Consider the following 27,721-nt stretch of genomic DNA (forward strand, 5'->3'; position numbering starts at 1 on the left):
GCACTGTGATAGACTACATCCAATTTGCTGAGTAAAGTGTTGGAGGCTATTTTGTAAATGACATCGCCGAAGTCAAGGATCGGTAGGATAGTCAGTTTTACGAGGGCATGTTTGGCAGCATGAGTGAAGGAGGCTTTGTTGCGAAATAGGAAGCCGATTCTAGATTTAACTTTGGATTGGACATTCTTAATGTGAGTCTGGAAGGAGAGTTTACAGTCTAACCAGACACCTAGGTATTTGTAGTTGTCCACATACTCTAGGTCAGATCCGTCGAGAGTAGTGATTCTAGTCGGGTGGGCGGGTGCCAGCAGCGTTCGATTGAAGAGCATGCATTTAGTTTTACTAGTGTTTAAGAGCAGTTGGAGGCTACTGAAGGAGTGTTGTATGGCATTGAAGCTCGTTTGGAGGTTTGTTAACACAGTGTCCAATGAAGGGCCAGATGTACAGTGGGGAAAAAAAGTATTTAGTCAGCCACCAATTGTGCAAGTTCTCCCACTTAAAAAGATGAGAGAGGCCTGTAATTTTCATCATAGGTACACGTCAACTATGACAGACAAATTGAGAATTTTTTTTCCAGAAAATCACATTGTAGGATTTTTTATGAATTTATTTGAAAATTATGGTGGAAAATAATTATTTGGTCATCTACAAACAAGCAAGATTTCTGGCTCTCACAGACCTGTAACTTTAATATAATAGTAACTTCTTCTTTAAGAGGCTCCTCTGTCCTCCACTCGTTACCTGTATTAATGGCACCTGTTTGAACTTGTTATCAGTATAAAAGACACCTGTCCACAACCTCAAACAGTCACACTCCAAACTCCACTATGGCCAAGACCAAAGAGCTGTCAAAAGACACCAGAAACAAAATTGTAGACCTGCACCAGGCTGGGAAGACTGAATCTGCAATAGGTAAGCAGCTTGGTTTGAAGAAATCAACTGTGGGAGCAATTATTAGGAAATGGAAGACATACAAGACCACTGATCATCTCCCTCGATCTGGGGCTCCACGCAAGATCTCACCCCGTGGGGTCAAAATGATCACAAGAACGGTGAGCAAAAATCCCAGAACCACACGGGGGGACCTAGTGAATGACCTGCAGAGAGCTGGGACCAAATTAACAAAGCCTACCATCAGTAACACACTACGCCGCCAGGGACTCAAATCCTGCAGTGCCAGACGTGTCCCCCTGCTTAAGCCAGTACATGTCCAGGCCCGTCTGAAGTTTGCTAGAGTGCATTTGGATGATCCAGAAGTGGATTGGGAGAATGTCATATGGTCAGATGAAACCAAAATAGAACTTTTTGGTAAAAACTCAACTCATCGTGTTTGGAGGACAAAGAATGCTGAGTTGCATCCAAAGAACACCATACCTACTGTGAAGCATGGGGGTGGAAACATCATGCTTTGGGGCTGTTTTTCTGCAAAGGGACCAGGACGACTGATCCGTGTAAAGGAAAGAATGAATGGGGCCATGTATCGTGAGGTTTTGAGTGAAAACCTCCTTCCATCAGCAAGGGCATTGAAGATGAAACGTGGCTGGGTCTTTCAGCATGATAATGATCCCAAACACACCGCCCGGGCAACGAAGGAGTGGCTTCGTAAGAAGCATTTCAAGGTCCTGGAGTGGCCTAGCCACAGAAGAAAATCTTTGGAGGTAGTTGAAAGTCTGTGTTGCCCAGCGACAGCCCCAAAACATCACTGCTCTAGAGGAGATCTGCATGGAGGAATGGGCCAAAATACCAGCAACAGTGTGTGAAAACCTTGTGAAGACTTACAGAAAACGTTTGACCTGTGTCATTGCCAACAAAGGGTATATAACAAAGTATTGAGAAACTTTTGTTATTGACCAAATACTTATTTTCCACCATAATTTGCAAATAAATTCATAAAAAATCCTACAATGTGATTTTCTGGATTTTTTTTTCTCATTTTGTCTGCCATAGTTGACGTGTACCTATGATGAAAATTACAGGCCTCTCTCATCTTTTTAAGTGGGAGAACTTGCACAATTGGTGGCTGACTAAATACTTTTTTCCCCCACTGTATACAAAATGGTGTCGTCTGCGTAGAGGTGGATCTGAGAGTCACCAGCAGCAAGAGCGACATCATTGATATACACGTAGAAAAGAGTTGGCCCAAGAATTGAACCCTGTGGCACCCCCATAGAGACTGCCATAGGTCCAGACAACAGGCCCTCCGATTTGACACATTGAACTCTATCTGAGAAGTAGTTGGTGAACCAGGTGAGGCAGTCATTTGAGAAACCAAGGCTATTTAGTCTGCCAATATGAATGCGGTGGTTGACAGAGTCGAAAGCCTTGGCCAGGTCGATGAATACGGCTGCACAGTACTGTCTATTATCGATCGCGGTTATAATATCGTTTAGGACCTTGAGCGTGGCTGAAGTGCACCCATGACCAGCTCGGAAACCGGATTGCATAGCGGAGAAGGTACGGTGGGATTCGAAATGGTCGGTGATCTGTTTGTTAAATTGGCTTTCAAATACTTTTGAAAGGCAGGGCAGGATGGATATAGGTCTGTAACAGTTTGGATCTAGAGTGTCACCCCCTTTGAAGAGGGGGATGACCGCGGCAGCTTTCCAATCTCTGGGGATCTCAGACGTTACGAAAGAGAGGTTGAACAGGCTAGTAATAGGGGTTGCGACAATTCTAGTGTATCGGGACACCCTCTTTGCACGCCACTTCGATACAAAGTGATTTTCGTAGCAGGTTAGGAGAGCATTTTCGCTAATCCTAACCATTTTCCTAATCTTAACCTCAATCTCATAACCTGCTACGACAAAGTCACTTCGGTATCGAAGTGGCGTGAAAAGACTGTCCCTCTAGTGTAACAGGCCCTAAATTACTTAGGGTAGAGGAGGTGTTGTGGAGTCCCTTTCACTGTCAGCCAAGTGCGAGGCTCCCCAAAGTGGTGACTGTGGTTTCAGGACACAGTTTGTAGGAACCTGTTGGTTGGTTGGTTTGCTGTACGTGTTAATGTTAGGTCTTACCTGCTGCTGTAGGGTCCTGAGTGTATCCTTAGTGCTGGTCAGCTCTGCCTCCAGCTGCTGAGCCCCCTGCTGGTGTGTGTTGGCCTCCTGCTGAGCACTGAGCTGGGCCTGCCTGCTCTCCCCTGCCTCCTTCTTCAGACTCTCCACCTGGGTCCTGATACACACACACAGCCACAGACACACCGTCAGTCAGGGGCTGGGCTCCCAGTCTTTAAACGACCACTCCTTTCAAACTAGCATGTTTGATACCTCTCTCTGCCATAGCTACCCCCAACATGCTGTACACTTTGTTTTCACTCTTGTTCACATTTTCAAAATGAAAGGGAATTTAATTGATCTTATTATGTAATGCGAGAAACGTAATCATTGGAGAGTAATGCGTGTGTGTTTGTGTATGCCAGATTTAATCTGAGCAGGCAAGCCTTAACATTTAATGAGAGGACGTTGCACTAATTCTGGCTGTGCTACGCTTTGCGGTGTGGCATGGTTTAGTGGGGCGAGCGTTGGGCTGATGGGGCGCCGGGGTGTGAGTGATGGGATCAGAGCTGTGTGTGTGAGGGGTGGCCAGGGCCTGTTTACCGCCAGGTGAAGCAGCTAATCAAATCCCAGAGAGCGGCCCAGTCCAGTGCCCTCTCTCCCTGAGACATTAACTCAGACCACAGCCAAGCGTCAAAGCCCTCGCCTGCCCACGGAGTGACACACCACGCGTTAGGGAGGGTGACGAGGGACACACCAGCAGAGTGTGAAGGAGGAACTTATACTGTACATAGAGCAGAGTGTGAGGGTGGCACTCCCTCTGGACATGTTCTACCAATGAGCTGCCCCTCCTCTCTGCCAATACCCATTCGAGAAGCAACACCTTTAGACAGTCTAAGAAAAAGAGAGAGATATAGAGAGGAGGTGGGCGGGGGTTGAGGGGTAAAGCCCTTCCAGAAGTGAGTGAGTGTTTGAGAGAGAGTGTGTGTGTGTGTGTGTGTGTGTGTGTGTGGGGGGGGGAAAAGCCCAGAGCCTTCTCAGTGCTCACCTCCCTCTCCCATTGACAAGGCGGCCGCAGTAACAGCTAATCGATGGCTCGTGAATCCCCTGCATCCCCCCTCGCCAGGCTGATCAATATCCCTGGCAATTAGAATCCCCTATCTGCATGGCTGTGGGGACCTCTGGGTGGCTCGCCAGCCCACAAACACCCAATTTAGTCCTCAGCCTATCACTTAATTACTAAATCCTCCCTAATGCCTATTGGCAGGCTGCGGGCGCTCTCCAAGCGGCAGGACGGCTGACTGAACAGGAGACCTTTGGCAAGGTGCTGGTTAAGACGCTCCCATTCCTCTTCTCCTGGCCAGTTAAACATCTGATTTCACAAGAGGGCCCCGACCTGGAATGATCCGCCTATCGAGCGGCTGGCGCACACACAGCCCAGATGGACAGGGGGGAGGAGGGGGAGAGCGGGGGAGGCAGCGTGCCAAGGGTCACAAAGCCAAAACACTTTTCTCTCTTTCTCTCAGCCACTAAGATACAGACAGGATTGAGAGTGTGTGTGAGGCCTTATTTAGTGACTGTTTGAGAGGCTTGTCTGTTTGAGAGGCTTGTCTGAGTTATAAAGACACTGTGGCCTTATTGACTAAGGTTCAGTTTGGAACTAAATGGGAATGAGACAGTCTTATAGGCTCATGGCGTTCAGTACACACTCAAGTCACTGTTGAACTAATGGCTCTGTGAAATGTGAAGAATTGGGGTTAAAGACAAGGTTCATGAAATGAAGTCATGCTGTGTGCTTGGAGGTAGAGGGCAGAGATTCATTGCGTCGCGGTCGGCATTTTTCATCCTGCGGCCGGTCAGACAGACCACTTTGGGATGAATTTGGATGAATCTTTCCAAGGAAATTAACTTAAATATGATTAGGCTATAGTTTACTACAAGTGTCTGTAAATACATTTTGATAATGGAAAGATGCGGAGGGTGCTCAACCAACGTGAGTCAAGGTGCAATGCAAAAATTAGATCATCATTGAAAAGGAAAAGGCACAACGCTCAAATACCATGGTGAGCATTGCGCCTTTCCTTTTTCAATAAATATTGATTACCCATATAATTGTCTCTGCCTGCAAATCGTCCCGCTCCTAAAAGGTAGGCTATATTCTATATGCAAAACGTAGCTCAAGAGAAAGTGCAGCTGTCAGCTGTCATGATTGTTGCTGCTTCAAGTTCAGTAGCCATACCTCTCCTAGTTGGGTGTGTGAGATCAGGTGCGCGTTTGATCTCAATTCAATAGAGTAGGCTATAGCCTATGCATGGACGGAGAAGCACAGGGCAGTTCTCTTTCCAAGGAAATTAGCTTCCTAAATATAATTAGGCTATAGTTTACTACATTGCCTAGAAATAAATATTGATCACCCATATTTGTCTCCGTCTGAAACTCGTCCCGCTCCTAAAAGGTAGGCTATTAAACGTATCTCAAGAGAAAGTGCAAGTGTCCGCTCTCTCTCCAACTCTGCTCTCTTCATACTACGTCTAACCTATTGGCTGATATAGCCCAGTAATACCGATAGCCTAATATAATGGAGAATGTGAGAATCTCTGGTAATGTTACCTATTTCTTAGGTTATTTTAGCGCATTCTGATATTGTCTATAGAGCGCAAAATAGCTGGGACCATGGCTGGCAAGCTAGCTGCGTCACATACGCCTAAAATCACATTGCGGGACAGCGGTTGGGTTTGGGACCAGTTCTTGCGGGAGTGGGTGGGAGTCGGACAGAAAGCCAGCGGCAGCGGTATGAAAAGCTGCGGCTGCAGGAGGGAGTAGGATGAAGAAATCAGTCCCGTGCAGACCTCTACATGGAGGCAGACAGACAGAGGCAGTCAGAGTGCGTTAGGGAACCCAAAGCCCTGTAGTGTACCTGTAGCCCTGCAGCTCATGTTCTGTGGTGCGGAGTCTCTCCTTTAGGGTGCGTAGTTCTGCCTGTAGCGTCCTCTGGGCCTGCTCTGCCCTCACCACCTCTGCCACCCGCTCTGCCAGGTGCTGCTGTGCCCGATGCTGCCCCCCCTCCACCAGCAACACCTTCTCCTCCTGACGAGCCAGCTCCTGAGCTGAGAGAGAGACACAAAGATAGACACAACATCTTTTTACCATTTACTATCAACAACACTATTATATTACATATGTTATCTGTTATCTTGTGTGTTGATTTGCCCTTCTTCTGCATTGATGCATGTTCCGTTGTTTATTATTTTTATTGTCCCTCTGAGTGCATATGCATCTTAGTATGCATGGTGTGAGTGTGAGTGAGTGTGTGTGTCAGACAAAAGGCCCCAGGCTGTGAATTGATGGGCTGCTTCACTGCTGGCTAGCTGCTGGCTAGCTGCTGAGGATTCTGGGGCAGGCAGCACGTAAACAGATGACCGTCTCACACGGCTCATTAAAGTCAGCCCTAGAGGCTGCTACTGCTGCTACTGCTGCTGCCACTACAACCCTGTCACTGCTGCTGCCACTACAACCCTGTCACTGCTGCTGCCACTACAACCCTGTCACTGCTGCTGCCACTACAACCCTGTCACTGCTGCTGCCACTACAACCCTGTCACTGCTGCTGCCACTACAACCCTGTCACTGCTGCTGCCACTACAACCCTGTTACTGCTGCTACCACTACAACCCTGTCACTGCTGCTGCCACTACAACCCTGTCACTGCTGCTGCCACTACAACCCTGTCACTGCTGCTGCCACTACAACCCTGTCACTGCTGCTGCCACTACAACCCTGTCACTGCTGCTGCCACTACAACCCTGTCACTGCTGCTGCCACTACAACCCTGTCACTGCTGCTGCCACTACAACCCTGTCACTGCTGCTGCCACTACAACCCTGTCACTGCTGCTGCCACTACAACCCTGTCACTGCTGCTGCCACTACAACCCTGTCACTGCTGCTGCCACTACAACCCTGTCACTGCTGCTGCCACTACAACCCTGTCACTGCTGCTGCCACTACAACCCTGTCACTCTCCTCTTTCTCCCCTTCTCTCCTTCCATCAGCATCACTCTCATTCCTTCTTCTTCATGCCTCTTTTGCTTTTAACTGTTTTTGGAACCTCTTCTCCACCAAGGAAGTGGGAAGGAGAGAGAGAGACAAACAGACAGACAAAGAGAGACAGAGCAAGACAGAGAAATAGGGAGAGAGAGAGAGAGCTATAAATGTACCTGACTACACTCTGAAACACATGAGTCCACCTTTATAGACACCAGTCTCCCAGCCCACCCCCCAGGACTGTGTGTCCTCCTTCTACCCGTGTCCCTGCAGCGTCCCTGGGCCTCCTTTAGTTCCTCCCTGAGGGTCATCAGCTGGGTCCTGAGAGAGCCACACTCTGCTTCTCTCTGCTGGCCTTCCCTCCTGGCCCTCTGGACGTCAGCCTCCAGGCCCCTGGCTGCAGCCGCCTGCCGCTCCACCGCCACAGCCCGACTCCTCAGAGTCTCCCGGGCCTCCAGCAGGTCAGCCTCCGAACGCCTCAGGAGGGTATCCCGCTTTTGCACCGCCTGGGAGGGAAAAGAGGGAAGGCTCAGTCAAAGTACATGTGAACATATACTCCTGTGTGTATCCTCTTACCCAGAGTATTCTATTTGTGTGTGTGTGTGTGCGTGTTTTCCACTTCCTGAAGTTCTGAGTGAGTATGTCAGTGAGTGAGTAGTTGTATGTAAGCTCTTTCTATCCTCCAGGTATGTTGGAGGTGAGTGGGCCTGGCCTGGCCTCGTGCCCCAGTATGTACCTGCTGTCTCTGGGCACACTGGCTGTGGGCGGCCTGCAGGTCCTGCTCCAGCCTGGCAGCCGTCTGCGCTAGAGCTCCCACCTCCTCAAGCCTACGCTGGCCCTCCATCATGGCCTCTGCCTGGAGCTGCCTCCCAGCCTCTTGCAGCCGCAGCACCTCTGCAGCACACACAGCACACCGTAAACACACACATGAATACACACACACACACACACACACACACACACACACAATGCAGTCAAAAATAAACCCTTTATGTATTCTATCGTAAACACAAAGTTATTGGTTGAGTTGTGTCATGCCCTCCACACCTGCAACAGTGTTGTCCTTGAGCTGGGTGAGTCTGGACACCTCCTCTCTCAGCTGACGAACCTCCGACTGGCACACACTGAGGTCCTGGCTGCCCTGGGCACACTGCTCCACGGCCTGGGAGAATGCCTAGACACACACACACATACACATAAACACATACACGCACAAACACACACACACACACACCTGTGACTATGCCTGAGGGGAAGGGGAGGACCGAAGCCCCAGGCTTTCCACATCCTCACCTGAGGGACCCAGCATAGCAATGTCCCCCCCCAGGACATCTCCACACCTGCTTTAGCGCGTTCAGTGAAGCGCCTGCCCCTAATTTGGCATTCCCACCAAGACGGCATATGTATCAGTGTGTGGAGGAAGTGTCCTGCGTTAGAGGAGCACCTATCTGACAGGTGTCACATCCAATCTGCACAGACCTACTTCTGATGTTTTAACTATTCAATTAACCAGCCAACTGCACTGTGTGGCTGCCAGCACATATTTACCTAGGAGACCTTGTGTGTGAATCTGTGTGTGTGTGTGTGTGTTTGTGTGTGTGCGCAGGCAGCTGACAGGTCAACATGTCACTGTCAAGTGTTCTCCTCAGCTGAACACACACTTCCTCCAGTAGAGTGTGTGTGTATGTGTGTTAGCCATCTCCCCACTGCTCTCAGACCCTATCAAACGTGGTGGAGAAAATACAGGCCAACAGCTTTGAGTGAAATATGTGCGTAAACATTAAGTGAAAATAAAAGAGTATAATTCAGCCATGTTGCGGAGGGAAGATCCTGCCATCTTCCCCCTTCATCTCAGACCATTAAAATAACGAGTTGTCACCAGGCTCTGGTTTCACTACCCCTGACGCTGACACCCGTCAAGACAAATCTAGATTTCATGGCCACTTACAGATGTATAAATAGTCAAACGAGGTGCTCTAACCATCTATAAAATGCAGCTAAAAGGTTGCCAGAAGATGGTGGGCATCGTGGGCCAGCCGAGCTGGGTAATCAATCTGGGCCGAGTCGGAGTGGAACAGGGAGCGGTGGCGGGGCGGCTGCGTGCGTCGGGAGCAGGGCAGTAAATCACGTCGGCGCAGTGCGGGCGCTCCTCTGACACGCCAGCCACTCCAGCTGACACTGGGCCTGCTCGACAGACTGATGGATCGCCCCACTACACTCCATTAAAGGCAAACGGCACACGCACGCTGACATAACAAACAATTAGTCACCGCAGCCGTTATGGACCTTGGTTGGTGCGGGTTGGCGTCTGTCTGGCGATGGCTGCTCTGACTTCCTGTCTAGGGTCAGTTTAAAGCCATGGTTGGAATACACTGAAATACAGTGAACTTACTGAACATACAGTAGGACCAAACTTCTAACTATTTATTTTTATATATTTTATTTTATTTAACCTTTATTTAACTAGGCAAGTAAGTTAAGAACAAATAATTATTTACAATGACGACCTACCAAAAGGCAAAAGGCCTCCTACGGGGACAGGGGCTGGGATTAAAAATTTAAATATAGGACAAAACACACATCACAACAAGAGAGACCTAATACAACAACACAGCATGGCAGCAACACATGACAATGCAGCATGGTAGCAACACCACATGACAACAACATGGTAGCAACACAACATGGCAGCAGCACAACATGGTAGCAGCCCAAAACATGATACAAACATTATTGGACACAGACAACAGCACAAAGGGCAAGAAGGTAGAGACAACAACACATTATGTGAAGCAGCCACAACTGTCAGTAAAAGTGTCCATGATTGAGTCTTTGAATGAAGAGATGGAGATAAAACTGTCCAGTTTGAGTGTTTTTTGTAGCTCATTCCAGACGCTAGCTGCAGCGAACTGAAAAGAGAAGCGACCCAGGGATGTGTGTGCTTTGGGGACCTTTAACAGAATGTGACTGGCAGAACGGGTGTTGTATGTGGAGGATGAGGGCTGCAGTAGGTATCTCAGATAGGGGGGAGTGAGGCCTAAGAGGGTTTTATAAATAAACATCAACCTTGTGACGGGTATCCAGAGATTACCAGTTTACAGAGGAGTATAGAGTGCAGTGATGTGTCCTATAAGGAGCATTGGTGGCAAATCTGATGGCCGAATGGTAAAGAACATCTAGCCGCTCAAGAGCACCTTTACCTGCCAATCTATAAATTATGTCTCAGTAATCTAGCATGGGTAGGATGGTCATCTGAATCAGGGTTAGTTTGGCAGCTGGGGTGAAAGAGGAGCATTTACAATAGAGGAAACCAAGTCTAGATGTAACCTTAGCCTGCAGCTTTGATATGTGCTGAGAGAAGGACAGTGTACCATCTAGCCATTCTCCCAAGCACTTGTATGAGGTGACTAACTCAAGCTCTAAACCCTTAGAGGTAGAAATCACACCGGTGTTCACCTTTGTTTTGGAGGTGTTCAGAACAAGGTTAATGGCAGAGAAAGCTTGTTGGACACTAAGAAAGCTTTGTTGTAGAGCATTTAACACAAAATATAGTTGATAAGTGAAGTATCAAAGACAATAACTTTCTCTGGTCACTGTGATTTCACTGGCCACAGTTATGTTAGCAGGACTCCTGCATGAAGAGGTGAAGTGTTCTGATCCTACCGTACCTGTTGTAGTTCCTGGATGCGGGAGAGCTGGGAGTCGTAGTCTGAGACAGAGTGGATGTGAGTGGCTCTGTAGACAGAGAAATCAGCTTGGCTCTTCACCACACTCTCCTCCTGTTCCTCCACCTGAGAGAGGCACACACAGGAACAAACATATATCTGTTGACAGACCGGTACAGAACTACTGTCATGGGGTTGACTTTAGTAGGTCCCTCCTCCCTTATCCTTCCTGTGTTGTGTAGTTGAGTGTTGAGAGGTAGAGACAGAAGGGACTGGCTGGAGCTCTATGAGACTATGGTTGCAGACTGCATGGGGTCCTCCTGTCTGACTGTGGGTGAGGCAGGCTGGGGCCCACTATGAGACTGTAAGTTTGGGGCTGAGGTGCTGGGTGAGTTCACACTAATGAAGCAAAGACAGACAAACAGAACGTTTCCCCTCTGTCTCCTCGGTCTGCATGCTGTGCTGGGCCTGATGGCTCGTGACTGGAGCACATTCTGCTTCTCACAGATGAGTCGGTCTGTCTGAGGCCCTCACAATGGCTTCACATTAACACACACACACACACACACACACACACACACACACACACACACACAGAGAGTCAAAATGTCCTATCGGGTGTTGGTGGTTTGTCAGGATTACCTTGTACTGCTACACATATAAAACACTCCCAAATAGCCTCTAAGTTTATGAGGATAATATATCTATCTGAATACGGTGTTCCTCTCATTACCCACTGTTGTTGTTTGTTGTCTTTGTTTTCCAGACAGCCTTTACTGCACAGTGTCTGTAGTGTTCATAAAGCCAGGGGTCATTACAGGCAGGATGAAGATGGAGTGAGAGAGGTGGTGAAATCACCTTGTTGTACTGATGTCTCACAGCAGACTCAGAGCGATCGGCTCATTAAATTAAATCAGACTCTCTCTCTCTCTCTACCTCCCTCTCTCACACAGACATACACACATACACACACACCAGTTTCCAGACAACAAATGTAAACTTGGGGAAGAGGTAAAGAAACATTGGTGTGAAAAAATACCTTGGCAGGCAGCGATCACTTAAAAGGTATGCAGGTCAACACTCACGCACACACCACACATACACACCGTGGGTGAGAGATAGAGACTGATGAACCGAGTGGGTGGTGTGTCGCGCTGTGTGCTCTAAGGACCAAGCTGAGGACGGGAGAGATCAATACTGTGTGTGTGTGTGTGTGTGTGTGTGTGTGATTGAGAGCCTCTGTGTTGCTAATGGAGCTCTGCTGTGTGGGAGGGGGTGTTGTTAGGGACCCAGGTGGTGGGGGGGGTACACAGTGTAGAGGGAAGGCCTTGGTTACAGCAGTGGAGAGGGGAGGGTGAGAGCTGGAGGTGATGGGAATGGCGCCTCCATTGTGGGCTCACAGAAGGAGGTAAGCGCCCCACTGGATCTCCAGCCACCTCCACACCAGCTAAACACTGAGCTCCACTGGGCAGGGCGGCCATTATTTCAGCCACATATCGCATCCCCAGCATGATTTTCCACTTTGCTTCTTCCATGCATGGAGCTGTCAACCACCCCATGTCTCACACACACATGCATGCACACAACCACACACACCCAAACAAGTCCAAACATCAATCCTTCCTCTCCACTGCTCTGCCCATGTAATCCAGTCTTCCCACCACACCAACTCCCCTCCTCTCTCCTCCTTCTTGCCAGCCATTAACGGCTGTGCTCTGTGCTGTGCTCTGTGCTGTCCAGGGACCTCACACTGCCTGTGTTTTCTCATTGTGTTTCCTCCTGTATAGGAGCCATGACGCCGATCAATAGGAATCAGTGAAAACACTTCCAGAGGTCCCCAGGCCTCCGACTCCCAGGCCTCCAACTCACAGTGTGTTGTGTTGTACCCTGTCTGACTCCACCTGTTTACAGATCAGGAGCAGAGATGGAGCCTTACCTACAGCAGGTGTGGCGCAACAACTGACCTGCATGTAGCTTCACTCACCTGAGAGGCTAGTTGGGTATACTACAGTGCTTGTACTACTTGACTGGATTTGACTTAGCCGCATGACTGCCACTGTTCCAGGTAGCAGGGGTAGTGAGCAGGATGAGTGGGCCTGACTGTGTAGGGGGAAACGACTGAGTGGACTAGTATGTTCATCTATGTTTGTAGTGGAAAGGGAGTGATCAGCACAGTGTGACTGGGTTTGTCTGTGGACAAATCTGTCATTGGGAAGCTACAGCCCTGTGGATGAGGCTCGGCCTGCCTGACTGACTGGCCTAACTGGTCTGACTGACTGACTGTCTGACCTGTCGTCTCAGTGTGGCGGTGCTGTCTCTCAGTGTGCTGATGACCATCTCACACTCCTGGCTGTGTTTGCGGCTGTCCTCCAGGTCTCTCTGGGTGTCTCGGAGGTGCTGGCTTAGGGCACTCAGGGCGTCATCCCCACTCTCCAGCTGGGCACTGTGGGCCTTCAGCTCCCCCTGCAACACCACCACCTGGGCACACAGACGCAGCACATGCTCCTCCCGCTCCACCACCTGGTAAACAGACACACAGGGACACACAGGTAGGCACACAAACACACATGTAGATACAAAATACATGCTATTAACACTCATAAATCAGGCCTAGAGATGTATGCAAGATCAACTCCTGGCAACATGGGTATAAGCAGCAGTGAAAAAAACTAATCGAGAGCTTGGGCTAGAAGGTTCTATCTGTATTTTTGTCAAAACTGAGTTATTAACATAGCCTTGTTCTGTTCAATATTCTCTACCTATATAGTACTCTAAATACCCCAATTCATGTTGTTAAGTAAAAAATATTTATACTAGATCAAAATTGCTGACACCGTTCAAACCAATGAGGGTTTGTAACTTTAAAGCAAATTATTTCAGAATAATCTTTTAGCAGACAGAACCTCTAGCAGATAGAAGCTCTCGAAATACTATAAAAAAGCTCCAGTATCAGTTCTTAGTTTTCCTGCAGGGTGAGGATGGCGTGGTAGCTGACCTGAGCCCTGGCTTCCTTCAGGTCCTCGTCCTGGGCCTGTAAAGTGCTGTCCTGCTGGGAGATCTTTGTGATGCAGGCCTGGTACTTGGTCCTGTACAGCTCCAGGGACTGGGTCAGGGGCTGCAGCCTGGCCTCTGTGTCCGCTGCTCTGCTCTCAGCCTCCTGCAGCACAGCCCTCAGCCTGGATAACTCTGCCTCCTGGCCCCGCAGACGGCTCTCCCTATCAGATGCCTGGGGACATCACACACACTGTAGTCTACTTCAATATGCCTGTATAATGGCTTACATAAACCTGCAATAGTCACAGTACTGAGGGTACTTCATTGCTTATCAAAGTGAAGAGAAATCCATGTTCCTCTCTTTCTGTGTTCTCCTCTCACTGCTCCCACCCACCTCATCCTCTGCCTGCCTGGTCTGTCTCTGGGCGTGCTCCAGGTCAGAGCGGAGGTGCTCCATGGTTCCTCTACACTGCTGCAGCCTGCCCTGGGCCTCCTGTAGCTCAGCCCTCAAGCCCGACACCTCCTCTTCCCTGCTCTCCTGCTGAGCCCGGGCCTCCGCCTGACACCGCTGCAGCTTCCCGCGCAGAACACACACTGCCCCCTGCTGGCTGTCCCGCTGGAGACAGAGGGGAATGTCAGTGAGGGAGTGTATGGGGAGAATGTGTGTGTGTGTGTGTGTATACACACATATGGAGGGTATAGGGGACACACAGACAGAACAAACAGATATGATCCAGTACACTCCTTCAGCCCACCTTCCTTCCTCTCCCTGCAGCCTCACTGTGGCACTTTAATGACACCCGCGCTACATTAGATTATTACACTCCAGAGTACAATATCCGAGATGGGATAATATTATTTCTTCCCTGGCTGATGATGCATTACAAAAATAAGGAGCAGTGTAACAGATGGCTCTCGGGGTAAAAATAACAAATCCCACAGACTTCTAACATGGCTGGGAGACACACACCCACACTCACAAAACACTTCTGTGATTCATCTACTCCTTCGTTCTTACTAAGCCAGGAATAAGAGAGTTTGAGAGAGAGAAAGGAAGAGAGAAAAACGATTAGTTTACATTTAACTTGCAAACATCATTAAGACCCCAGCACTAATTGTGTTCTTTTAAATGAGTTAAATCTGATAATGACTCCATTAGTGACTCCAGTGCATTGACGTCTCCCAGGGATGGAGAGAGGGAGGGAGGGATGGAGGGAGTCAGAGGATGGACTGAGGCAGTCTGTGACATCACAAACCGTGTACACACACACAAATATGGAGGTAAAAGATACATGCAGAGAAAAGAGGAGACAGATGAACAGGGTAAATATAATAATAATAGTAGGACAGATATAGGGAGGGGGACTGGTGTGGAGGGAGAGAGAGAGAGAGAGAGAATGAGGGAGAGAGAGGGAGAGAGAGAGGGAGAGAGAGGGAGGGAGAGCTCTAATCCCTAATACAGCCTGCCTGCCTGCCTGCCTGCCTGGCCTGCTGCATACATTACCGCATCAATCAGTGCTAAGCTGCAGTGTAATTTTCTAACTCCCTATTTCTCTCCCAACCTCATCACACAGACAACACCCCATGGCTATTTCTGATGAGATTCAGAGCTAGAGAGAGGGAGAGAGGGGTGGTGAGGGAATGGGGGAAGGGTGTTTATAAAGCAGCCTCTCTCCCTCTCCCTCTCCGTCTCGCAGCTCAACCACTGATTAATTTCCAACTAGATCGCTTGGCCAGCAGTATTATTAGCATAACATTTCCATGGATCAGGCCCTGCAATGAAACCCTTTCATCAAGTCGCTTGTCAAACATAAAATTTCAAATCTCATTTTGTTTCTAATATCATTTTCTTACAGGGTGTGCGTGTGGAAGGCAGCGGGAGCTGGGAAAATGGAGAGTGGGGTAGGCGGGGGTGGAGGGTTGTTATGCAGAAGATAAACGGAGTCATCAATCAAAATTAAAAGAGCTCTGGGTTGGGAAGGAGGCGTTGGTGTTAACCATGGCGTCTGCAGCCGCTTCGACACACACACACACACACACACACACACGCACACACGCACACACGCACACACGCACACACACACACACTGGGCCCCCCGCCCAAGGTCAGTGCTCTCAGGTTCTGTCTGTCTGTCTGTCTGTCTGTCTGTCTGTAGAGTGGACAGAGGCTGAACTCTCAGCTAAAGACAAAAGAGCAGTCTGAGTGTGAGTCTGAGGAGCAGGAGGGCTTAGAGCTGGTCTCTATCTTATCTTGTGAATGAGGCAGAACAGAACGGCAGGCAGACATGCAACAGGAGCTCTGTCACCAAACTTCATCGATCACACAGCCTCTCCACAAACTCAAAAAACGCCTTTCACAACACAACAATGTGACAGCACAGGCAATAAATAATGATAAACCTTGCCTTGATTACAAAATGGTCAAAGCTTTCACTATAACAACCCCAACCCTAGTCCCAGACTGTACCATTAATTATGAAAAATAACATCGCAGGGGGGAGGGAGGATGGGGATTTCATTTGAATAAGGATATAGAATCAATGAAATGTAATCAATCTTAGCTAATTAAAATAAATCTATATTGTGAAACAATCAAGGTGCATAAACAAGATTAAAATAAATGAAGAAACTGTGCCAAGAGGCAGCCACTTCTAATTAAATGATACTAATTGGAATTCCATGGCTGTGCGCTGTGTGTTTGTTGATGCCGTGGGAGAGGGATGGCTGACCGCCCACTCCTGTATCTCTGCTACCTCTCCTCAACAGCACACATTACTGCACACAACACAGCCACACCATCTCTCATAGTCTGTGTATACAATGGCCTCCATAAGTATTGGGACAGTGACATATTTTTTGTTGTTTTGGCTCTGTACTTATGGATTTGCATCCATATCGGCTGAACCGTTTAGAAATTACAGCATTTTTGTACATAATCCCCCCATTTTAGGGGACCAAAAGTATTGGGACAAATTCACTAATATGTGCATTAAAGTAGTCAAAACTTTAGTATTTGGTCCCATATTCCTAGCACGCAATGATTACATCAAGCTTGTGACTCTATAAACGGCATTTGTTTAAAACCTGGGAATTTGGGGAAAGTTACCGGAATTTTGCAACCTTATATGGCCTTCATTTGTGCATACAGTTTGATCGCAATGCACAGACAATTCTCAAGTATTAACAGTATGCATACTGTAATAGGAGGGATGAGAGGGTTAGACATATTGTATGTATATATGTGTGACTGCATACTGTATATGCCGTGAGGTTGTGTATAAACATGTGTGAGTGCCAAGCGTATGTAGATTATGGTGCATGCATTCATATAGCTTATTATATGCAGTTATTTCATAGGCCAGGCACCAAGCCCATCATTCTAAAGTTCATCATTCCAGTAGCTGCCATCATTACAGTAGCTACTGTAAACAATGTTGAATAAAAAAGATGAGTCTCACTAAGGATGTGGTATGATGTCTGTATATACAGTTGAAGTCGGAAGTTTACATACACTTAGGTTGGAGTCATTAAAACTCGTTTTTCAACCACTCCACACATTTCTTGTTAACAAACTATAGTTTTGGCATGTCGGTTAGGACATCTACTTTGTGCATGACACAAGTTATTTTTCAAACAATTGTTTACAGACAGATTATTTCACTTATAATTCACTGTATCACAATTCCAGTGGGTCAGAAGTTTACATAGACTAAGTTGATGGTGCCTTTAAACAGCTTGGAAAATTCCAGAAAATTATGTCATGGCTTTAGAAGTTTCTGATAGGCTAATTGACATCATTTGAGTCAATTGGAGGTGTACCTGTGGATGTATTTCAAGGCCTACCTTCAAACTCAGTGCCTTTTCGCTTGACATCATGGGAAAATCAAAAGAAATCAGCCAAGACCTCAGAAAAATCATTCTATACCTCCACAATTCTGGTTCATCCTTGGGAGGAATTTCCAAACGCCTGAAGGTACCACGTTCATCTGTACAAACAATAGTACGCAAGTATAAACACCATGGGACCACGCAGCCGTCATACCGCTCAGGAAGGAGACGTGTTCTGTCTCCTAGAGATGAACGTACTTTGGTGCGAAAATCAATCCCAGAACAACAGCAAAGGACCTTGTTTAGATGCTGGAGGAAACAGATACAAAAGTATCTATATCCACAGTAAAACAAGTCCTATTTCGACATAACCTGAAAGGCCACTCAGCAAGGAAGAAGCCACTGCTCCAAAACCGCCATAAAGCCAGACTACGGTTTGCAACTGCACATGGGGACAAAGATCGTACTTTTTGGAGAAATGTCCTCTGGTCTGATTAAACAAAAATAGAACTGTTTGGCCATAATAACCATCGTTATGTTTGGAGGAAAAAGGGGGTTGCTTGCAAGCAGAAGAACACCATGCCAACCGTGAAGCACAGGGGTGCCAGCATCATGCTGTGGGGGTGCTTTGCTGCAGGAGGCACTGGTGCGCTTCACAAAATAGATGGCATCATGAGGAAGGAAAATTATGTGGATATATTGAAGCAACATCTCAAGACATCAGTCAGGAAGTTAAAGCTTGGTTACAAATGGGTCTTCCAAATGGACAATGACCCCAAGCATACTTCCAAAGTTGTGGCAAAATGGCTTAAGGACAACAAAGTCAAGGTATTGGAGTGGCCATCACAAAGCCCTGACCTCAATCCTATAGAAAATGTGTGGGCAGAACTGAAAAAGTGTGTGCGAGGAAGGAGGCCTACAAACCTGACTCAGTTACACCAGCTCTGTCAGGAGGAATGGGCCAAAATTTCCCAACTTATTGTGGGAAGCTTGTGGAAGGCTACCCGAAAACGTTTGGCCCAAGTTAAACAATTTAAAGGCAATGCTACCAAATACTAATTGAGTGTATGTAAACTTCTGATCCACTGGGAATGTGATGAAAGAAATAAAAGCTGAAATAAATAATTCTCTCTACTATTATTCTGACATTTCACATTCTTTAAAATAAAGTGGTGATCCTAACTGACCTAAGGCAGGGATTTTTTACTAGGATTAAATGTCAGGAGTTTAAAAACTGAGTTTAAATGTACAGTGGGGAAAAAAAGTATTTAGTCAGCCAACAATTGTGCATGTTCTCCCACTTAAAAAGATGAGAGAGGCCTGTAATTTTCATCATAGGTACACGTCAACTATGACAGACAAAAGGAGAAAAAAAAATCCTGAAAATCACATTGTAGGATTTTTAATGAATTTATTTGCAAATTATGGTGGAAAATAAGTATTTGGTCAATAACAAAAGTTTCTCAATACTTTGTTATATACCCTTTGTTGGCAATGACACAGGTCAAACGTTTTCTGTAAGTCTTCACAAGGTTTTCACACACTGTTGCTGGTATTTTGGCCCATTCCTCCATGCAGATCTCCTCTAGAGCAGTGATGTTTTGGGGCTGTTGCTGGGCAACACGGACTTTCAACTCCCTCCAAAGATTTTCTATGGGGTTGAGATCTGGAGACTGGCTAGGCCACTCCAGGACCTTGAAATGCTTCTTACGAAGCCACTCCTTCGTTGCCCGGGCGGTGTGTTTGGGATCATTGTCATGCTGAAAGACCCAGCCACGTTTCATCTTCAATGCCCTTGCTGATGGAAGGAGGTTTTCACTCAAAATCTCACGATACATGGCCCCATTCATTCTTTCCTTTACACGGATCAGTCGTCCTGGTCCCTTTTCAGAAAAACAGCCCCAAAGCATGATGTTTCCACCCCCATGCTTCACAGTAGGTATGGTGTTCTTTGGATGCAACTCAGCATTCTTTGTCCTCCAAACACGACGAGTTGAGTTTTTACCAAAAAGTTATATTTTGGTTTCATCTGACCATATGACATTCTCCCAATCCTCTTCTGAATCATCCAAATGCACTTTCCTAATAATTGCTCCCACAGTTGATTTCTTCAAACCAAGCTGCTTACCTATTGCAGATTCAGTCTTCCCAGCCTGGTGCAGGTCTACAATTTTGTTTCTGGTGTCCTTTGACAGATCTTTGGTCTTGGCCATAGTGGAGTTTGGAGTGTGACTGTTTGAGGTTGTGGACAGGTGTCTTTTATACTGATAACAAGTTCAAACAGGTGCCATTAATACAGGTAACGAGTGGAGGACAGAGGAGCCTCTTAAAGAAGAAGTTACAGGTCTGTGAGAGCCAGAAATCTTGCTTGTTTGTAGGTGACCAAATACTTACCGGTATTTTCCACCATAATTTGCAAATAAATTCATTAAAAATCCTACAATGTGATTTTCTGGATTTTTCTCTCTCAATTTGTCTGTCGTAGTTGACGTGTACCTATGATGAAAATTACAGGCCTCTCTCATCTTTTTAAGTGGGAGAACTTGCACAATTGGTGGCTGACTAAATACTTTTTTCCCCCACTGTATTTGGCTAAGGTGTATGTAAACTTCCGACTTCAACTGTATGTGTATAGCTGACCTGTGTGAGCATGCTGTCCCTCTCCTGCTGTAGCTGGCCAGTTGTCTGTAGTTGTGCCTCCATGTCCTCCTCTCTCTGACTCAGGCTGCCCTGGAGACAGCTCACCTCATTCTGCAGCCTCTGCACCTCCTCTCCAAGGGCCTGCTCCTGCTGAGCCTGCACTGACAGCTACACACACACGTGCGCGCATGCACACACACACACACAGACACACAGTGCACAGCATCAAGAGCACACACACACACAGACACACACAGTCAATGACGCACAAACTCAGCATATGATGCTAATTGGAATTCCATGAGCAGTTAGTGAAAGCTAGTGTCAGGGCCACCGTTACACAAACACACACACACACACAGACAGATAGACAGACAGGCAACATACATATCATTTCATTTTCAGTGAAACATTATCACTTATCAGGAAATAATTGTTGCATGTGTGGGCGCAAGTGTGAATTGAACAAAATCCCAGTCTATATAATGAAAGAAAACAGTGCTGTGAGCAGACAAGAGGAGAAGGCAGGTGAGCATATGGAGACAACCAGAGACAACCACAAACCCATTGTGTTCTCCTCTATTCTGCCTGCAGTCAGACCTGTAGAGCCTTGTTGTCTGGAGAAGTGGAATCTGATTCCCTGTAATATATGTGGCTATTACCCTGTTTCCCCCCTAACCATCGCCCCCTCCGGCCCCCGTCAGCAGCAAGTTTCAGAGGTAGTAGGCTAAAAGAGTGAGTGATAAATTCACCCCCCCTCCCCTCCTCTCCCATCCCCACCTCTCAACCCGACCCATCCCATCTCTCTCTCTCCCTCAGTCCCTCTCTTCACCCGTCTGCTCAGATTAAATGACATCTCCCTGTGAGTCTCAGGAAACGCCACGTAAAGCAATTACTAACAAGCCTGATGTGCCCCCCCCTTCCCTTTGTGTATGGGGGGGGGGGCATGTGCCCTTCAGCAAAAATGAATTTTCCAATTGCAGTTAGTTCTGCCATGAATAAATAAACAAATGAATAATTGAGAGGGCAACATAAATAAATAACATCACAAACATTTCACTGGCACTCATAAGTATTCTGCAGATAACTTGGGCTGCATGCTAATGATAAAAACAGTACATGTAGCAGGTTCCCAATGCATTATTCACCGCTCCCCTCCAACCCAAAATTAAATAAATAAAAATCTTTCAAGGAACTCAAAACATCCTCTCAGCATTGAAGTGACAGGCCTGTCCCATTTATAACACACAAGGACACTCTGGCAAACAAATATCTGACCAGTCAGAGAGAGGTATAAATAAACCAGCACAACACAGCGTACGGCCATTGACAGGTCCTCCACAAGTTCTCCTTCAAGAAGAAAACTCTGAAATAACACAGAGGGTTCATGGGACAAACAGTCAGGCGTATTTTCTAAGTCCCATGGTACAGGGCTGGCTGGACACTAACAAGGTCACCATGTCCTTGAGCATCCTCCTTAGGCATATACAGGGGGGGGGGGTTATGTGCCCTTGGGAATTCTGATGGATTTGAGTTGAACTAGCCTCTCCACATACCCGCAGCACTAGGACTCATCTTCGATGGCTGTAGAGACTGTGTTAGGCAGGTCTGTACAATCATGTCCTTTTCAACTAATTAAAAACAGATTAGATCTCAGGCCTCACCTCATCCTGAGCTGATTTCAGGTGTTCCTGGGCGGTCTTCAGTTCTGTGGTCAGTCTCAGCACTGTTTCATCCCTGCTGGCCACCTGAACACATTTACATTTTAGTAATTTAGCAGACGCTCTTATCCAGAGCGACTTACAGAAGCAATTAGGGTTAAGTGCCTTGCTCAAGGGCACATCGACAGATTTTTCACCTAGTCGGCTCGGGGATTAGAACCAGCAACCTTTCGGTTACTGGCACAACGCTCTTAACCACTAAGCCACACCTTGGTCAGTCCCTACTTACACTCAATTCACACTGCCTTTACTGTCAGTATGGTTTATCTTCTGCTGTTTAGATTTAAAACAACACTACACTATATCGACACATTGTTAACAATGACTTTGGTAAAGACATGTTGTATTCGACATCCATTATGAAACATCCTGATACAAGGCCATGGCATTTCTGATTGCCTGTTTGTGAGCTGACCAGCTAAGGGGCATCATGACTAGGGTTGGTTAGATGAGGGAGAGGAGACAGATGGAGGACAGATGTTGAGTGATGTTAAGGCCAGTACCTCGTGCTGTGCAGCCTTGTGTTTCTCAGTGAGCAGGTCCAGTTCATGGCTCAGGTCCTGGTTCTCTGTCACCTGAGAGGCCAGTCTGTCTCTCTGTTCCCCCACCTCACGCAGCTCCTCCCTCAGCCTGCTCACCACAGCCTCCTCCTGGACCAGCTACACACAGACAGAGAAATAGAATGGGTCTAATAGAGGAGAGGCTAATAAAAGAGGCTAGCAGAGGTACAGTATATGGATAACCCTACTGACTTTTTTAGCATATTATGTAACAATTGGTACTGGTGACTTTCTATCAAGGTTCAAGTACCTGGGCATTGCAGGTGGAATACTGCTGTTGTAGTTGGACCAGATCAGCTCTGATCTCAGCAAGTCTCTCCTCTGTCTCCACACACTGGCTATCCTATAACAAGTGGCTCATGAAAGGTCATTCCGTTGTCATAAACATTTCAATACATGGCTCTTAATGGGTCAAATGAAACACATTTTCTTACCTGCTTCTCCCTCTCTCTTCTACATGACCTCAGCTCGGCAGTAACTTGCTGCAGTGCATCTTGGGAGGAGAGCAGCTGTTGGCGGAGAACACGGGTGTCTTCTTCATGGTCCTGCAGCTTCACTCTGACAGCCACCACTGTCTCATCCTTCTGGGCAAGCTGTGGGACAGGAGGGAACATAACACACTTAAGAACACATCAAGGACAGAGAACACGCTGATTGTATAGTAATAGCTAAGTGGAAAGCACTTTCCTGTTCAAAGCACTGGCATTATTTGCAATCAGCAAGCACAAAAAAGTTCAAATCAAACGTTTATTTAATGTTGTTCTCTATGTTCCGTCTTACAGGGATACAGGAAAATCAATGACAAAGAGCTTGATGGTTTTAGTGCCATCCCATGGATACACATAATAACACATAAAGAGGTAAAAGTCCCTTTAATGGTGGGAACACACAATTGTACATGAGAAAAGAACACAATATATATATAGATGTTCTGTCCAGTTAGTTTCCCATTTGGACAAAAAACATGCTCTAGATAAGCAAGAAATGTTTTCCTGTTTTAGGGAAATAGGTTTGTCTGCTAGCTACATCCCTCCATTTCACTGCAAATTGGATAATAAGGGTTTATACAGAACAATTTTTGCTATTGTTATTCAGCTTCTGTGACATTGTTGTGGATTACACATAATTATTGATAAAGCAGCTTTCTCTATCCGTTTTTGCTGCCCAAATCTGTTAAAATATGATGAGACTCCACATTGGTAACAGAGTAATAAAAACACACGGCTATATTGATAGTGTTATTTTGTCGCGAGTAATCATACGCATGAGAGACAGAGAGAGGCAGACTGGGATGAGGCAATTAACAACAACAACACTGATACCAGAAACATGTGGAATGGGTGAGTGGGTTGGTGGGCTGGGGAGGAGAGGGGGGTCGGAGGGGTGGTTGTAGACTGAGGTATCTAAAGAGTGGCTGAGGATTCCAACCACAACACAGACAGACAGACAGACAGACAGACAGAGGACAATGAGCAGATAGAGAGGCACAAGGTCAGTCTGAGGTTCACCACACATGCTTTTACAGACCGCTGTGCCTTCCAATGAGCACAGGCCTCACTCTGAAACAGAGGCGCCTTATTTTCACATAGAAAATTCTGATTGTGAGAGGGCTATGGCTGAGTGATTTTCAGTTGACCTACAGGAGTTATTCCTAACAGTGGTAGTTAACTGAGTTATAATGTCCTTTTTATCACAAGAAACAATACAATTACAAGAAAGAAACACATCAGTAAAGAAAAGAAAATATAATTTCTCCTCTCTGTGAGGCTAATTTTCCACAAAGCCCATTAAGGAGCGTCACTAACCTGCTTGCTAAGCACAACATTTTAATTAAATCCATGGGGGTCATACGCGTTTTAACACGGCAGTGCACTTGAAAGTGGGAAAAAAAACAACTGAATTTCCTGTACATTTCTGGGGTTGCAGCCTAATGTGGAGCTCAGCTTAATTAGACCCCAGTGACCTGATGTTATGGAGCCTGACCGGGTCCTCACTACACCCACACTGCAGCCGCACCACCGCCACCAAGCCTGCACCCTCCCTCCAACCCCCACAACTCCTAGCACCCTGCCACCTCCCCCTCAGGCCCTGACTCTCTTCCACCTCTCCCCTCCTCTTCCTACCTGTCCCTCGACCCCTCACACCCTCAACCCTGCTCCCAGTACCTCCCCAGCCGCAGCCCCAGCCCCTCACCCTGTCCTGTAGGTCCTCCAGGCTGTGCTGCAGCTCCTGCCTCTGGGCCCCCATACTGTGGCTCTTCTCCTCCTGTAGTCTCAGGCCTCTGAGGGCCGTGTCCCTGGCCCTCTGTACCTCCTGAAGCTCAGCCTCCCTCAGCCTCAGGCCCTCTGAGGCAGCGTGGTAGCGGTCCCTCCACTCCCACAGCTCCCTGTCTCGCTGGGCACTCTCCTCCCACAGCTCCCGACCCACCACATCTGCCTGGCTCTGCAGCCACACAGCCTGCACCTCGCTCTCCCTCACCTGCACATAGACACACAGTCACAGTCAGTGATATCACGAAATAGACATCTTCAGTCATTCATATCAGTCAGGAGACATCTAAAAACACAACTCACACACACTAAGAACACACACGTTAATAGTCAAGGACATAGTACAGACACTCATGTAAATACGTCCGACACTCCTCACCACAGCAGACTGTCCCTCCTGTCACAGCTAGCTCCCAGGATGTTAAAACAACACGTCTATAACAGCCCTAGTGAGTTTCCACTAAAACCCACTTAAAGAGCAGGACTATTCTTTATGAACTGACAAACTCACACAGTAACAGGATCAGCACATAAAAGTCCATGCGAATGAAACAAACGTGTGTTAGCGGAGTGTGAAAACATACTGCGGCGCGCACCTCTGCAGACCCTTCTATTAATCAACCTGTCTGCACTTTGTTTTGAGAGTAATCTTGTCCAACCACCAGAGAAGCACTCAGCAGTTAGTGGAGCTTGGCTGTGCTTTGAAGGTCGTGGTTTATTGCGGTCCCAGAGCACAGTGAGGCCGCGCTGTAAAAACACGCAGTCCCAGCGCTCTACACTCGTCCGAGGTAAATGTAAATGTTACTCACCTCACACAGGGATCTAGCGCACACATATCTACAGATGATCACTCCCTCTGTCCTAGGTCTGCCCTCTGCTCTGTCCCACTTTCACCCTCTACCTCCCACTGGCTATATTGACTGGGACAGGGACTGTCTGAGCCCTCATTAGTGTGGGCTGCCAAGGCCATGCTCAGTAGATATGTGCATACACACAGACACACACACCACACCACACCAATCCCCGGAAACTCTCCTGACCCACTCTTTGGCCTTTAAGGGCCGACCAAAAGCCTCATTACACGTCGGCTCCCACTGCTTAAGAGGCGAATGTGAAGTTGAAGGGTTGAGGGCAGGCTTTAGAAGATGCCCACGCTGTGTCAGTCAGTCAGCCACCTCACAACACAGCAGCGTGAGAGGAGAGGCCTTGTTAACCAAGCAGCATTGTGTGTCATCCTGTTCCTGAGAGCACAAGGTGTCAGCCAGAGCCCAGAGCCACAGACCTTGTCCTTGAGCTGATGCTGCTGGTCTCTCAGCCTCTTCAGCTCCTCTTCTCTACCACAAAGCTGAGGAGAAACACACAACGAATTAAGTACACAGAGGGTGAAGAGATAGAGTGGGAGGTTACACAGAAGGGCTGTTATAACAAACACATTATGAAAGGCCCAATGCAGCTGTTTTATATCAATTTCAAATCATTTCTGGGTAACAATTAAGTACGTTATTGTAATAGTTTTCCATTTAAATGGTCAAAAAGAAACAAAATAGCTTTTTAGCCAAAAATAATTTTGCTAGAATTTTGCTAGGACTGTCTAGGAGTGGTCTGAGTGGGGAGGGGGAAACTGAAAACTCGCTGTTATTGGCAGAGAGGTTTGGAACTCTTTGTTATTGGCCTATTAACTAATTTTCTGCCTGGTGATGTCACCAGGCAAGCCAAAACTCCACCCATGCAAAACCTGCTGATTAGAAGGTATTGTATAGATTATATTTCCAACCAGAAACTATCAGGAAATAACAATGATCACATTTACTGAGTTTTTGACACATTTACAGTGTTAGTTTCATCAGCTGTTGCACAATATGATACAAGAAACTGAATTTTGACTGTACTGGGCCTTTAATAGCATTCACATTCTCAACAGCGCTAAGTCTCTTGACAATCAACAGCAGGTGTAGGCCAATCCAGATGAATAACTAATGCTGCTATCTAGTCCTACTGAGTGGTTGGACCCCCCTACCCCCCTCTCTCTCCTCACTAGACCTGGAGTGAGAAGCATCTGAAACCTTAATAAAACAAAGTGCCTCTCCTTTCTTTACTTGACCTCTTCAGGAATACCTCTTTAAATATTGAAATATTAAGAGAGAACAGCAAAAACCTACGGCAGGAGTAAAAAGTGCTGAAATATTGAAGGGGTGCTGTGGCTGGGCAATTTGGGAGCGGTAATGCAGGGAGCGAGGGAGAGCGAGGGTGTGTGTAGAGGAGAAGAGGGGGAAGTGACAGCAATAGACCTGACTACCAGGACGGGAGAGGCTGACGCAGGTACCTCAGGCCCCTGGGGCCCCCGGGCTTTACTAACAGTGGCCCCTGGCAGGGAGGTGACATTCAGCTGTACTGGAACTCTGGTAGTTAGGGAAATGAAGCTGAACTGAGTGGAGGCCTAAGAGAACGCGTTATGGTAAACAGCAGATATTGAGCAAGGAAAGACTTGCCTGATGGAAATGAAATCTTCAGAAACTTTTTATCTGAGTGTGAACATCTTGAGAGTCGGAGGGCAGAGAATGGCACATGAATGGCACAATGCTCTTATAGAGGTGACCTCTCTTCTTTCAGATCCAAGGAGGATGACATCACTCTTGACCTCTTCTCTCTAAACACAAAAACCCTGTATCTGAATGCAACATTCCTCCCCCAAAGACACAAAGATGTCATGTTTTCTCCCTGCACCTGGGACGAAAAGAGGCTTTAACCCACGCCTTGAAGGTAGCATAGTTCCACCTCATCTTAAAGCAGATGTCTTTTTTTCCTCAATAGCTCAGGGTCGGCAGTGTCAAGGCAAGTAGCCCCACAGCAGTTCTAGTCTTTTGTGGAGGCTCTCTTTGAGCTCAATGAAAGGAAGGGATGAGCAGTCCAGCCAGCAGTATAGAGAATAACAGCTTTTTGAGCAGTTGAAGGTACTGGACTGTACACACGTGTGTTTATATGAGTGGAGTTACTGTTCTTCATTGAGCAAA

At 47.1% G+C, this 27,721-nt stretch overlaps 1 protein-coding gene across 1 annotated transcript in view; it reads right to left on the minus strand.

Annotated features, from left to right (window-relative positions):
- The window catches only part of LOC311128555 (uncharacterized protein), a gene marked incomplete at both ends in the record, with an annotated part of 140,778 nt that overhangs the window by 14,275 nt on the left and 98,782 nt on the right, over nt 1-27,721 (minus strand). Inside the window, 16 exons of the mRNA XM_084160743.1 lie at nt 3,015-3,168; nt 5,908-6,097; nt 7,292-7,538; nt 7,769-7,926; nt 8,080-8,206; nt 10,701-10,823; nt 12,987-13,217; nt 13,693-13,923; nt 14,086-14,307; nt 20,160-20,327; nt 21,824-21,907; nt 22,384-22,539; nt 22,691-22,783; nt 22,875-23,033; nt 24,634-24,876; nt 25,993-26,055. Coding sequence (XP_084016869.1) covers nt 3,015-3,168; nt 5,908-6,097; nt 7,292-7,538; nt 7,769-7,926; nt 8,080-8,206; nt 10,701-10,823; nt 12,987-13,217; nt 13,693-13,923; nt 14,086-14,307; nt 20,160-20,327; nt 21,824-21,907; nt 22,384-22,539; nt 22,691-22,783; nt 22,875-23,033; nt 24,634-24,876; nt 25,993-26,055 — 2,649 coding nt within the window. The remainder of the gene's footprint in view (nt 1-3,014; nt 3,169-5,907; nt 6,098-7,291; nt 7,539-7,768; nt 7,927-8,079; nt 8,207-10,700; nt 10,824-12,986; nt 13,218-13,692; nt 13,924-14,085; nt 14,308-20,159; nt 20,328-21,823; nt 21,908-22,383; nt 22,540-22,690; nt 22,784-22,874; nt 23,034-24,633; nt 24,877-25,992; nt 26,056-27,721) is intronic.

This window comes from Coregonus lavaretus (genome assembly GCF_964263955.1).
Source record: "Coregonus lavaretus genome assembly, chromosome: 4".
In the NCBI taxonomy this organism is placed as follows: domain Eukaryota; kingdom Metazoa; phylum Chordata; class Actinopteri; order Salmoniformes; family Salmonidae; genus Coregonus; species Coregonus lavaretus.